The 12,444-nt window shown below is 57.8% G+C and overlaps 2 protein-coding genes across 7 annotated transcripts; one reads left to right on the top strand and one right to left on the bottom strand.

The window, feature by feature from the left end:
- Positions 1-557: 557 nt before the first annotated feature.
- Positions 558-3,052, top strand: SMIM29 (small integral membrane protein 29). Of its 4 annotated transcripts, none has more exons than XM_037052790.1 (6): positions 558-644; positions 1,378-1,481; positions 1,718-1,901; positions 2,072-2,097; positions 2,364-2,469; positions 2,653-3,052. In XM_037052790.1, the coding sequence occupies exons 3-6, from the start codon at positions 1,791-1,793 to the stop codon at positions 2,716-2,718; spliced, it is 309 nt and encodes a 102-aa protein (XP_036908685.1). In that variant the 5' UTR covers positions 558-644; positions 1,378-1,481; positions 1,718-1,790; the 3' UTR covers positions 2,719-3,052. The 4 variants fall into 4 exon arrangements, with proteins under 4 accessions (XP_036908685.1, XP_036908687.1, XP_036908684.1 ...); XM_037052789.1 differs by lacking the exon at positions 558-644 and adding an exon at positions 651-924; XM_037052792.1 differs by lacking the exon at positions 1,378-1,481 and having other exon boundaries at positions 570-644.
- Positions 3,053-3,205: 153 nt separating this feature from the next.
- On the bottom strand, positions 3,206-12,218 carry HMGA1 (high mobility group AT-hook 1). 3 transcript variants are annotated; one of them, XM_037052786.1, is made up of 6 exons: positions 12,093-12,218; positions 11,741-11,854; positions 8,215-8,377; positions 6,258-6,341; positions 5,562-5,612; positions 3,206-4,373 (listed from the first exon to the last, which is right to left on the bottom strand). In XM_037052786.1, exons 3-6 carry the CDS (start codon positions 8,347-8,349, stop codon positions 4,320-4,322), a joined length of 324 nt encoding a protein of 107 aa, XP_036908681.1. In that variant the 5' UTR covers positions 8,350-8,377; positions 11,741-11,854; positions 12,093-12,218; the 3' UTR covers positions 3,206-4,319. The 3 variants fall into 3 exon arrangements, with proteins under 3 accessions (XP_036908681.1, XP_036908683.1, XP_036908682.1); XM_037052788.1 differs by having other exon boundaries at positions 8,248-8,377; positions 12,093-12,214; XM_037052787.1 differs by lacking the exons at positions 11,741-11,854; positions 12,093-12,218 and adding an exon at positions 10,721-10,819.
- Positions 12,219-12,444: the final 226 nt, after the last annotated feature.

Raw genomic sequence — 12,444 nt, 5'->3', positions numbered from 1 at the left:
CTACCCGTTCATCCTCACAGCAGCCTGTTTTATGGATGTTAAGCATGAAGCAAGGATCGTGTGGATAGGCCCTGGCTGGGCAGGAGCTAACCCAGCCTGCCTACTCCAACTCTGCGCATGGCCAGGAGGCGTGGAGGACACAACACACTAACGGAGGCCTTGTGGGCCCGGGGCAAGGTCCTGCCTGAAAAACGCGCGCTAGTAGCCACAGGCCTGGGCTAAACATTAGAATGTAGCTTGGCTCTACACCTGGGCTCCAACCAGAGAGGGAGGTAGATTAACAAACCTCACCCGGTAATCTGAGGCCCAATGGTGGGGTACCTGCTGGGGTCCGCCCCGGGGTACGCCGGGAAACCGCGCGCCGCGCCCCCGCCCCGCGCCCTTCACTGCCGCCGCTGCGCAGCCCTCGGCTGCCCCCTTTCCGCGCGGAATGGACCCTGCAACCCGGGCTATCCCTGCCTTCACGCTGCAGGATTGGCAGCTTCTGAAGTCTCCGGGGCTGCCGTCTTCCGCCACCGGATTGGCTGCGCCCCGGATCTGAGGCTCCACCCATTTCCCCGGGTCCTTTGATCACGCGCCTCCAGGCTCTTCCGGGGCCCCGGAGACGACTGAGGGCGTTCCTGTCCCAGCTGCAGCGGCGGGAGGTAAGGCATGGCCGGGTTGGATGGGCAGCAGAGAGCTGGCACGGGTCCACGCCTCGGGGTACCGGGGTTACAGGATGCCGGGGCCCCCTCTGCGCTACCCCTAAGCCTCCCTCCCACGGCCTGAGCCTCCCAGAGCCCTAGGAACTGCCTCCCGCTCGCCGATTCTAGTCCGAATCCTAGGATCAGCCCGACACCCTCCCTTTCGAGACTTGTGTTCCCGACTAAGGGACCGTGTGCGTGCGACTAGGCAAGCCCAGTGACCTCGCGAACACCGGGACAGGTAGCTCACACCTTGCCCTCGGATGGAGACTCAGGCGACCCGGGGTCAGTGACCATAGGAAATCCTTGTGCAGTCACCTATGGACAGTTTCCTCGCATCTCTCGATGGAAACTGACCCTCTCCTCCTCTTGTCAGCTAAGGCCAGCAGGGGAGGGACCTGGGCGGAGCCCTGGGTGGGGACCAGAGAAGGTGGTTACTTCGCTTCACAGGTGCAGTCCAGTCCTAACCACTTGTATCCATCCAGGCAGGAGACAGATGGGCGACAGAATGACCAGGCTATATGTCTGGAGTGACACTAGGGACAAGGAGGGCACATAGGGCCTAGAGCCTAAAGTGTGGGGATTGGATCAGGACTGAGGCAGTTACCTTCAAATGCTCCTACCTCACCCTTTGGGCCACAGTGTCGGGCCCTCATATTTTTACCTAATCTCCCTATTTTGCTTCACTGGATAGGTGCTGGCAGCCTAGTGCCCCAGGAGGTCGAAGCTGGAGCCGGGAACCTATATCTAACCTTCCCCCAGGAGCTGACATCTGCAAATGTTTGGCCAGCACTCGAGGTGGGCCCCACCCTGCTTTGGGGATAGGAGCCCAGCAGAATTGTCTGTGGGTCCGGGCCTCCTTTTTACCCGGGATTTGCTGAGAGTCATTGGAGGGTTAAACCCAGCACGTTGAGCTGGAGGATTCCTCCTCCCAGTTCCTGACCTAAGTTTTTATGTCACCAGCTTTTGGGGAGGGATCCAGAGCCTGGGTGTCACCCTGGGTGAAACTGATAACCTCCCTTCCTCCTCCCCAGGGAGCCCAGCGGAGGCACCCTCTCAAGGCACCCCTGCCCATGCTGACTGCCCAGCCCTCCGGCTGCTGCTGTCATGAGTAATACCACAGTGCCCAGTGCCCCCCAGGCCAGGAGCGACTCCATGGTGGGCTATGTGTTGGGGCCTTTCTTCCTCATCACCCTGGTCGGGGTGGTGGTGGCTGTGGTAAGGAGCCCCCACATTCAGACATGTACACCCACACCTTTGCTAAGCAGGGCTGAGTGGGCCTGGTCCGGCCTCCATACAGCATCGCAAGCTGTCCTGCTGTTAGGGGTGCTGAAGTGGGTGGGCTGCTCTGGGCTCCCAGCCTCCACAGTGCTGTATCTCTGTTACAGGTAATGTATGTCCAGAAGAAAAAGCGGTGAGTGTCCCTGCCCCTCAGTGCTACCTCCTCGACATCTGGCTTAAATTCTCTTCACAGGATCTGAGGTTCTCTGCATATATGCAAGATACCCCTCAGCCATCCTGGTACACCCTGAAATCCCCTACACCCCACTGTTAGGCTTTCTTGCACAGGCTCAGCTTACCCACTGGGGAAAGGCCTCTTGTGTTCTTAGAGCCTGGGTGAGTGGGGACAGGACAGGAGGGTGGTGGGCCCCCTGGCTGAACCCCTTTCCTGTTCCCCAGGGTGGACCGGCTTCGCCATCACCTGCTCCCCATGTATAGCTACGACCCGGCCGAGGAGCTACACGAGGCTGAGCAGGAGCTTCTCTCTGATGTGGGAGACCCTAGAGTGAGCACTCGGGACAGGGAGTCAGCAGAGGGCAGTCTTTTTTTTTCACCCGTGGTCCTCAAACCAGAGCCTAGTTCTGTCCATAGCCTTTCCCATTTGGGTCTAGAGCTGCAAGGTCCCTTCTGTGAGGCTGTGCAGTGGACTCCCAAGGACCAGAGCCCAGCTGTTGTCTCCCCGCCACAGGTGGTGCATGGCTGGCAGAGCGGCTACCAGCACAAGCGGATGCCCTTGCTGGATGTCAAGACCTGACCTCGTTGCCCTGATCTTCAGGGCCCTGGAGTGGCCAAGGCTGTGCAGCCTGCTCTTCCCCCCACACTTGCCCTTACCCAGCCCTCCTACCCCCTCACCATCCCCCTAAGCCTTTTTAGTCCTTTGTGGGCTGAGCCTATTGTCCTCCCAGGCACTAAAGGGAGGTTTTCCTTTTGGGGGTAACTGGGGGGCAGAGAGCTCTGCACTTTCTGTGGATCCCATTTTTCTTTAGCCCTCCCTGATCTGACTCCGACATTCTTTATATGGGAACAAGGCTGAATGTACAGTATTCAGTATATTTTATAAATAAAATGGTTTGTGGTTTGGGGTGTGATTTCTTCAAGAGGAACTAAAATCACTTTCCCTAACTCCCTTCCCCCAGCCTCAAGAGGTGGGCTAGGCCTCTCCAAAGCCACCTCCATTGCCTACCTGGTCCTTAGTTTCTGCCTGTCTGCTCCAGGCACCCATTGCACAGAAAAGACTCCAGTCCAGAAAAGGATTTTTTTTTATTCAAGTAACTGCAAATAGGAAACCAGAGGGGGGGCCCCAGGCTGGGACAAATAATGCTACCTCCTCCCCAGCAGAACAGGGGAAAGAAGGTGGCCCTACACTCTTGGCCGTCAACACAGGCCTCAGTCTGCTGCAGCATCCTAGGGGCAGAGCCCCACCTTCCCTGGGACTGGGGTAGTCGGTTCCCAGCCTGCTTTGCCCCCCACCCCTTCCCAAGAGCATCTTGGAGGGGAGTATGGGCAGAACAGGAGGCAGTGAGGATGGACATTTGGCGCTGGTAGCAGCAGCAATGACAGATGTCTAAGAATGAAACTTGAACACAAAACAACACAACTGTCCAGAGGTAGTTTGTGAACAGAGGAAAGATGGAACCAGAACCTTGGGGGACAGGGTGGGATGGAGCGGGGGTGGGAGTGGGCAAGGCTAGCTCCTTGTTAGTGCCCCATGTGAGACGGGAACTTGGAGGCTGAGTGGAAGCAGACGGGTAGGGGGCTCACACCCCTCCTGCCTTCCTTCCTGTGCCCCAGGGGGGCCTGTCCAACCTAGTGCCAGGACTAGGCAAGGCGAGGAAGAAAGGAGAGTGGGCATCTTGGGGCCAAACAGCCCTATCCATGGCCACACGTGCTGCTACCGCCAGTACAGTGGAGTGGGCGTGTCAGGGTGAGATGGGGCTCAGGCCCCTTTAAGGCCAGGGGAGCCCTCCCAGGCTCCTTAATGGGAAGCCAGAGGTAAGAGTGGGGAAGGGACCCCAAACCAGGGGCCCAGTCAGCAATGCCCCCACCACCAAGGGAGCAGGGACACAACAGGCGCTAGGTGCGGCTAAGTGGGAAGTCAGCTTTGTCCAGGAGGGCAAGTGAATGAATGTGGGAGGGTGAAGGGTTGCTGGGAATTGAGACGGAAGGAAAACTGCTCCCCACTCGGGCCTCCGGGGCCCCGCAGCGGCTGGTGTGCTGTGTAGTGTGGCGGTGCGGGAGGCGCAGACGGGTGGAGGTGACTGGGGTCTGGAGGCAGGGGCGGGGGCAGTGGGAGTGGAGCTGTCCAGTCCCAGAGGGAAACTGCTCCTCCGTGAGGAAGCGGGTGGCACGGCACAGTCACTGCTCCTCCTCTGAGGACTCCTGGGAGATGCCCTCCTCTTCCTCCTTCTCCTGTGTGGTGGGCAGGGCCATCAGCAGTGCCAAGACTAGGCCTCCTCCTCCTCCGCCCCCAGCCATGATGGAGAGCGCACAGGCCTGCTGCCCCCACCCTCCCTGGCTCTCCAGAAGGGGGATGAGTCAGGGCTGCGTGTGTGGGTGACTCAGCAACCTCCACAGCCCAGTTTCATTCATAAAAAGGGAAGAATTTAAAGGGAGGGGAAAACACACACACACAAGCCGCTCTCACACAGAGCCATCCTCCCCTGCCCCAGGACCCACAGTTGGGGTACTGGGTACAGCCCACTGTAGCAGGAAGGAGTTGGGGGGGGGGAGCAGCGCCAGGGAGGAAATCAGAAAGGGTGGCTGGAGTGTGCCTAGGGACCAGGTGACCCTGGTGTACAGGGGCAGCTGCTGAGGCCGCAGGCTGACCCCAGGCCAGGGCGGGGAGGAAGGGGAAACGTGTGCCGCGAGGCTCACTCACAGGGCGGGAATGTTGGGACACCACACAGGCTTCAGCCCCCGTGCCAGGCACAAACTCCAAAACAACTTGTTTCCTGTTACTCACTCCTGGGGCCCAGCCAGCACCCCAACCCCCCTAACCCTGGTGGTGGCGGCTGAACTCCTGGGGCCCAGCCCCCCAAGTCTAGTGGTGGTAGCTCAGCTCGAGGAACGAATGCCTCAGGGAGTTCAGGGAGCAGGTTGGGGATAGGCAAGGTCCAGGAACAGGAAGGCAGAGGCTGCTAGCTGCAGGGGGGCCCCCTAGAGGCTGTCTCCTGACTGGAGGCACCAACCAGCACCAACCAGCACCAGCCATTTGGGGGCAGAGATGCCTACCCAGCACGGTGCCCCTTCAGGGGCTGCATGCCTTGTTGCTTTGTCCTCCCCTCCTCAGGATCAGGATAAAGACAAACCTCACCCCTTCCCAGATGTCCTTTGCCCATTTCCAGAATGGGGAACATATCAGAGGACCTCCAAGATGCCCCCCGAAAGCACAGACACCCTCCACTAGTGAAGGGCAAGAGTCTGGTCTGTACCCGGGACCTCTCACTTCTCATGGGTGTGGAGCCCTTTGAAAGCCCCAGGTAGAAGGCAACAGCCCACCACACTTGGCCTGCAGGTCAGGGAACTGCCTCTGTGATGGGCATTACCTATTGTTAGCACCCCACCCAGAAGAGCCAAACCACCCCCCACTTCACCTACCAGTTTTTTGGGTCTGCCCCTCGGTTTCCTCCCTGGGGTTGTGGTGGTTTTCTGGATGGTCAAAGAAAAGATTCACTAAGTCAAAAATGCCCGACAGTGCCCATCCAGTGATGGGCGAGGAGCAGAGAGGGACAGAGCTGCCTGCCTCTGCTCAGGGTGGCCCAGGAGTCCCCCCCCTCCCCGAGCCAGCAGGCCCACCCAGTCCAGCTGGCGATGACTGGCCACCACACTGACCCCCTCAAACTACACACACGCCCCCCACTCCCTCCTCCACCCATGACTCAGAGGATATGAGTCGTGTCTTAGAAAAAAGTAAAATAAAAAACAAAACTACTTCTCTGAAAGCCCGAAAGGCACCGAGAATCTGGCCTCCCTGCTTATCCCCACTCCCTTAGGACCCAGGGCACCCCAGGATAGAAGGTAACATCCGGAGCCCAGTGGCTGCTTGCCCCTTCATTCTTCCCAGTTATCCCTTCTGCTAGACCAGGAATGCTGCAGGACTTCCAACTCATCTCCCCACTGTCCTGGGCAGGACCAAGGCCCCAGAGTGAGACCTCAGTCATCACACTGCTTTCCCCGATTTGCAAAGACCCGCTTACCTGCCACCCACACACCAGGGCACAGGGAGCAGACTCCGACTAAGCCAGTCCCTCCCCACACCTCCCTCGTCACACACCACTGCCACCAGAGCCTTACCCGGGTCTTGGCAGCACCCTTGTTTTTGCTCCCCTTCGGTCTGCCCCGAGGTCTCTTAGGTGTTGGCACTTCGCTGGGCTCCTTCTGCAGACACAGGTGGCCATCAGACATAGATGCCACCCGCACCACCCGTTTCAGAAGACAGAGGGCCCTCTGCCCAACCCCAACAGGGTTTAAGTAAGCAAGCCATGGCCCCCACCCAGGAATCCACAATGGCAGGGGCAAGTCCTCAGGATTTAGTTCCCAGTTTGATTATTTTTTTGCAAAGCCCTCCCCCTTGCTTCCCTGTGACAAGACCCCTGGGAAAGGTGTCATGGGGGCAGGCAGACGGGCTCTGCCACTAAAGGGGCCCTAAGGTCTTGGGGAAGACACTTAACGCTGAGCCTCAGTTTCCTCACCTGTAGGACAAGACTTACCTTGCAGGCTATCATGAAAATTAAAATAAGGAAGTGTCTAGCCCCAGCGCCAGAATCATTGCCCACCCTTTCAGATAATAGAAGCCGGACACTTCCAGGAATTCAGAGTAGAAAAAGTGCCTTGGCCTGGAGGGAGCCTCCAGCCTCTAACTGTAAACTGGCCCCTCCAGGCTGCCTCCCAGAGAGAAGAAACCCCAGAGGTCCGTGCCGCTGTTGCCACTGAAATTTTAATAAGCCCTAGACAGAATAAAAAGCCGCTGCATTATGCATAGAACCTGGGCGGGAAAGGCACTTCAGCTACGGTTTCCCATGCACTGTTTCTAGCCATGGTCAGTAACCCAACACCCCCTTCTGACCCTCGACCCCACCCCAGTGAACAGGCAGGAGGGAGGCCCAGGGAAGAGGAGTCCCCCGCACCCCTCCGCCCCCATCACACACAGTGGGCTCTGAAAGAGGCAGCTGAATGTGGCCATCCAGACGCCTCCAGCTCATGTCTCCTAAAGAGTCAGGACAGACCACTGACTGTCCACCTCAGCGATGGAGCAGCCAGGGGCCTGCTGTGTCCAGGGCAAGGACTGGACTTCGCCCACAGCTGCCCCTCCATGAGAGAAGCCAAGATTGCCACCACAGAGCAAGCTCAGCCCCCACACCCGACTGGCCAGGCCTCCTGGGTACCCCAGGGTGCAAGGCTGGCCTCCCAAACCCGTGGGAAGACCATTCTACCAACTCCCCAACATTTTGGGCTTCCATTTCTCTTTTTAAAAACTCTCACTAGAAGATATGTTCACTGATTTTGAAAAGATGAAGGGAAAAAGAGAAACATCAATATGAGAGAAACATCAATCAGTTGCCTCCTATACTCGCCTGAACCAGATATCGAACCGGAAACCTTTTGGTGTATGGGACGACACTCCCACCAACTGAGAGCCACCTGGCCAGGGCTCAATTTACATTTACAGAGCCAGGAGAAAAGCTAAAGTCCGGGGGGCCAGGGCCACCAGCAGTGAGAGGCCCATGAACAGGTCCTAGTTCCTGGCCTGGGGTGAGGAAGTACAAAAACTGCCATTAAGTACCCAGAAACTTTTATAATAGCAAACCAACAGAGTAATAAGTGTGATGAATCTCATGATTAAAAATCCTAGGCTTGCCCTGGCTGGTGTGGCTCAGTGGTTGAGCACCAGCCTGCAAACCAAAGGGTTACCGGTTTGATTCCCAGTCAGGGCACATGCCTGGGTTTTGGCCAGGTCCCCAGTCAGGGAGGCTCGAGAGGCAATCACACATTGCTGTTTCTCTCCCTCTCTTTCTCCTCCCCTTCTCCTTTCTTCTTGGGCTTGGGCTTTCTGGCTCAATCCCCAACTTTCCTCCCGGGGTCTCAGAAGTTACCTACAGGATTTGTGAGGGTAGGGTGTGCAAGCATGAGGGGGGAGGCCACATGCAGAAAGGAACAACTGTGCACCCCTCCATTCCTGTTTCACTGGCCAAGACACCTGGCACCTCCCTAGCCCAAAGGGGTAAACTGAGGCAAAGATCTGGACACCCACCTGACTCCCTACCAGCGCCGTCCCGGGACTCACCGGAGGCTGCTTGCGAGGCCTGCCTCGCCCTCGCTTCTCAGTGCCGTCCTTTTCCTGCTTGGAGGCCAAGGGCTGGCTGGACTTCGAGCTCGACTCGCTCATCTTCCCTTCTCTATGGAGCAGGTGGATGCTGGAGGCAGGAAAAGTGGTTTTACACAAAACACTTGGCTTCAGCCACTTCCTACCCACCCCTCACCCCTCCCACACTCCAAGTGCACTCTAGAAAAACTGCCTGCTGGCAGGGGTGTCCCGGACTCCCACCCAGCTGCCACAGGGTGGGGCTGGGCGGTTGGCCCTAATCAGCTCTTTATCTGCCGTTCAGAAGGGCTCTTTGTTGTCCTGCCACCCCACAGGGCCAGGGCCCGGAGGTGCAGGCAGCCCAGACCTGCCTCTGAGGGTGAGGCTGCCCTGGGCCAAGGTATGGATGTAGCGGGGGGTCCTCACACTGTGAGAGGCAGCCCCCTCTCTCTAGCCAGGAGAATTCTGCCCTTTCACCAAGCCTGGGGAATACACAGGGAGCAAGGGAGGAAAGGTAAGCAGAGAATATGAGCCTGGGCTTCTGGCAGCCATGAGCTTCAATCCCTTGCACACCTCGCTGCAAATTCTCAAGGCTCAGGACCAAAAACTACAAGGGCAACCTTAACAATCCACACCAATCACATGGCCAGGATTGGTGCCAGGGCCCCCATAGGAGCCACCTCCTCTTCTCTCTAGGGGCAAAGCCTAGGATTCAAAGATGGGGACAAAATTTGGGGAGGGAAAAGATGGTTGAACTGCAGGGTAAGTAAGGTGGGTCCACTCTCTCTCATAAGGCCCTCCAGAGTCAGATGAGACCTTTCTTTTTGATACCTTCTTACAGGAGAGGTACCTCCAGCTGAGATGGAACCCTTCTAGCTGGCCCTCTGGAGCCCTGGCAGGGCTAATCCTAAAAGCTTCTTGGTCCTCTTCTAGTATGTTCCCTCCTCATAAAAGCCTGTTTCAGTTTAATCAGCCCCACTATTGGAGTTTACCCCAATACCTAAACCCCCCGCCCCCTGCAAGGACGCCAGTACCCTGTAGTTGGGGGTTTCTTTCAGAGACTTAGAAGTGAGGGCCTGGCCTAGTCACTCAGTTGGTTAGAGTCATCCTGATACTCCAAGATGGCAGGTTTGATCCCAGGTCAGGGAGCATACAAGCATCAACCAATAAATGCATAAATAAGTGGAATAACAAACTGATGTCTGTCTCTTCCTTCCTCTCTCCAAAATCAATAAAGACATTAAAACAAAACAAAATACCTTCATAAAAAAGGACTGAGGGCCCCCCCACCCCGCACTCCCATCCTCCCCATCATCATCCCTGTGTTACAGACTGGAGGCCAAAGCAGGAACCTGGCGCTCCACACCTTCGTGAGGACCAATTCCTGGCTGCACTTGGTGGAGCGTGGGCCCAAACACCCCCACTTCTGAAAGCCCCTTAGTCTGTAAACTGGGGTAAAGGTAAGACATCTGCCTCGACTACCTTTCCAGACTTTTGCAAAGATCAAATCAAATAATAGTTTTAAAAAAATACCTAAACAGTGGGCAGTTTCCATTCAAAATGAGAACTAAACATTGGAAGTGATTTCTTTCCCTTTTTCAGGTTCTCAGACAATTCCCAATTTTAACCCAATCAAAGGAACAAAAAACATTTTGCACGACTGACTTCTGGAGGGCCCAAGGCCCCCATCCTCAAAGCTTCAATGCTCCAGACAGCGGGGCTTTTTCTGGTATTTATTCTATTTTATAATATTTCAGACTTGAAGACCCTTTTAAACAAGGTGGTTGGTGATTTATCCTACTCTGTCATTAGTGGCTTGGTCTGCTCTGTAATTAAAGGCAGTGATTAGAATCTTCTATTACACCACAGGTCCTTTTTCAAACTAAACATCCAAATTAATCAGCTAAATGAGTACTGACCTCACATGAGGTCTGCTGGAACACCCCTCAGGGAGGGCGTTCTAGTTGGGTGAAGCTGGTCCCTAATCCCAGACAGCTTGGGCACTGCCTACTAGGATCCTGGTGGGTCTTCCTGGAAGTTCCTATCTCATCTGGTGCTTCCCCCTCACCACCCCTTGCTGCTGGGAACTCTTGAGTCCACTCACCCACCCCAAATCCAGAACTTCATGAAATGAATGAAGGCCTGAGGCCCTCTCAGGCGAGACAACAAATGCTGTCTCTTCCACCTGTTCCTAACACCAGAGAGGCCTGGCACGGAGAAGGTACGTTTAGGGCCCAATCTTGTCCTTTTCATAACACCGTGCGCGTAATGTGTGCTCCAGAAATACTTAAGAGAATTTGCAGGGATAACCCTAGAAAATCACCCAGAAGTTGCGCCGTTTTACAAAAAAAAGTAGTCCAGAGAGCCCCAATAAGTTGCCTAAATAAAGTCACACATCAAGTTGAATAGGATGGAGTAGGTACTTGGCGACCCTCTAGCCCGCCACTTTCCTTACCCGCCCTGACGTTAGTTAAGTCTCCGTGATACCCTACTCCACACCCGATCCCGGGTGACTGTGCAAGCGTCTGCCTTGGCTGCTGTGTGCAGGTCGACCGACAGGACTGGGGGCTAGAACGTGCGGGGGGGAGGGGCACAGGCCGCTCTAGCAGGCGCGGGAAACCGGTGTACCCCGACCGCATGCACGGCCACGCGGGTGCTCCCGGCTCCATTTCCTGCCAGAGGGGGCACCCAAGCCAGCCCTGGGGCAGGAAACCTGGCTCGCGCGGGGGGGGGGGGGGAGAGCTACCTCCCTCCGTGCCCTCCCCACAAAATAAAGCCCCAGGAAAATAAAATGAAACGGGGAGTCAAAGGGACTAGTTCCAACAGAGCCCAGCAAAGCAGAGAAACCAGTTTGTGGGGGTGGAGGGCAGGCCTGGCCCTGGGGGCTGAAGAGGCACGCGGGCAAGGCCAGAGGTGGGGTCGAGGTGAAGCCCCAAACCTAGGCCCACGATTCGGCCTCATTTGCGAGGAAGGACACCAGGTAAAGGCCGAGCGGGAGTAGGGCCTAATTGCGGGGTTCCTGCCCAACCCCCTCAGTTCTAGAACTTCCCCAGGCTGCGGGGGATGGCCGGCCCCCCACTCTCCCGCTGCGCCGCAGCCTGTTCCTTTCCCCGCCCCCAATACCCAAGGCCCGGGGCCGGGCTCGGGCGGGAGCGGCCGGCGCGAGGTGCATCGGGAACCGCCGGGTGCACAACTCGCGCTCGTCGCAGCCGCGCGCCCCCTCCCCCACCGCGCGCCCTTCCCGGGTCTCCGCCCCCCGCTGGGCGCCCGCGGCGCGGGGGAAGAGGTGCGGGCGCCCTCCCCAGGCTTGCGGGCCCCGCCGCCCGCCCCCGCGCTGCGCGGCCCTCCTCCGCCCGAGGCTCGCGCAGTCCCGGCCTGGGAATAAAGCTGGAGGCGCGCGCTGCAGCCCCCGGTGGCTTGCAGGGAGGGGGGCGCGGGCGCCCTCCTCCGTCGCCGGGGCCCAGGGACGACTCACCGCGAGCTCGGTCGCCGGCCTGTGGTGCGAGCTCCGGGCTGCTAGGAGCGACGGTGCTGGGCGCTGAGGACCGGCCTGGCTCCGCCGCCGCCGCCGCTGGTAGCAAATGCGGATCTGAAACCGGGAGACAGCAGAGACGCTCAGAGACTGCCACCGCCGCGTGCTCGCCGCCCAGGCCCCCACGGGGTATTTATGTGTCACATCCAGGAGTGGGAACAAAAATATTCCCCCTCCCCCGAAGGATGGCGAGGGGCAGGAAGCTAGACACGGCCCGTGCGCGGCCTCAATAAATAAATAATTTAATTAAATGATAGATATTAAAAAAAAGCCACCGGAGGGGCCGCGAACTCACGCCTTCTTGGAGCCGCGCCAGCGCCAGAAATAGCCCGGGCTCGGAGTCCCAATTAGAGGAGCGCAGCCCCGGCTCAGGGGAGCTTAAAAAGAGCGACCCAGGGGCAGGGGGGACGGGCCCGCCCGCGCCAGTCGTGTCACTGAGGGGGCGGGGCCATGCAAATGAGCCCGGGGATTTAAAAGGGCGGCCGCCCGCCAGCCGCCCCGCGGGTGGGTGCTGACTTCGGAGAAGAGTACGCAGTTGTTGGCGCCGGGGGTTAGTGCTAAGAACCTGGGGTGCCGGCCCACTCCACACTGCCTCATAGCGGGACACCTGAGAAAGGGCACAAAAGGGGTCACCAAGGAGCTTTTCG

The sequence above is a fragment of the Sturnira hondurensis genome, unplaced genomic scaffold (assembly GCF_014824575.4).
Source record: "Sturnira hondurensis isolate 20B ecotype Veracruz unplaced genomic scaffold, ASM1482457v3 Scaffold0007578, whole genome shotgun sequence".
In the NCBI taxonomy this organism is placed as follows: domain Eukaryota; kingdom Metazoa; phylum Chordata; class Mammalia; order Chiroptera; family Phyllostomidae; genus Sturnira; species Sturnira hondurensis.
The sequence above is the reverse complement of the archived record's forward strand: the minus strand, read 5'-3'. Positions and strand labels throughout refer to the sequence as shown.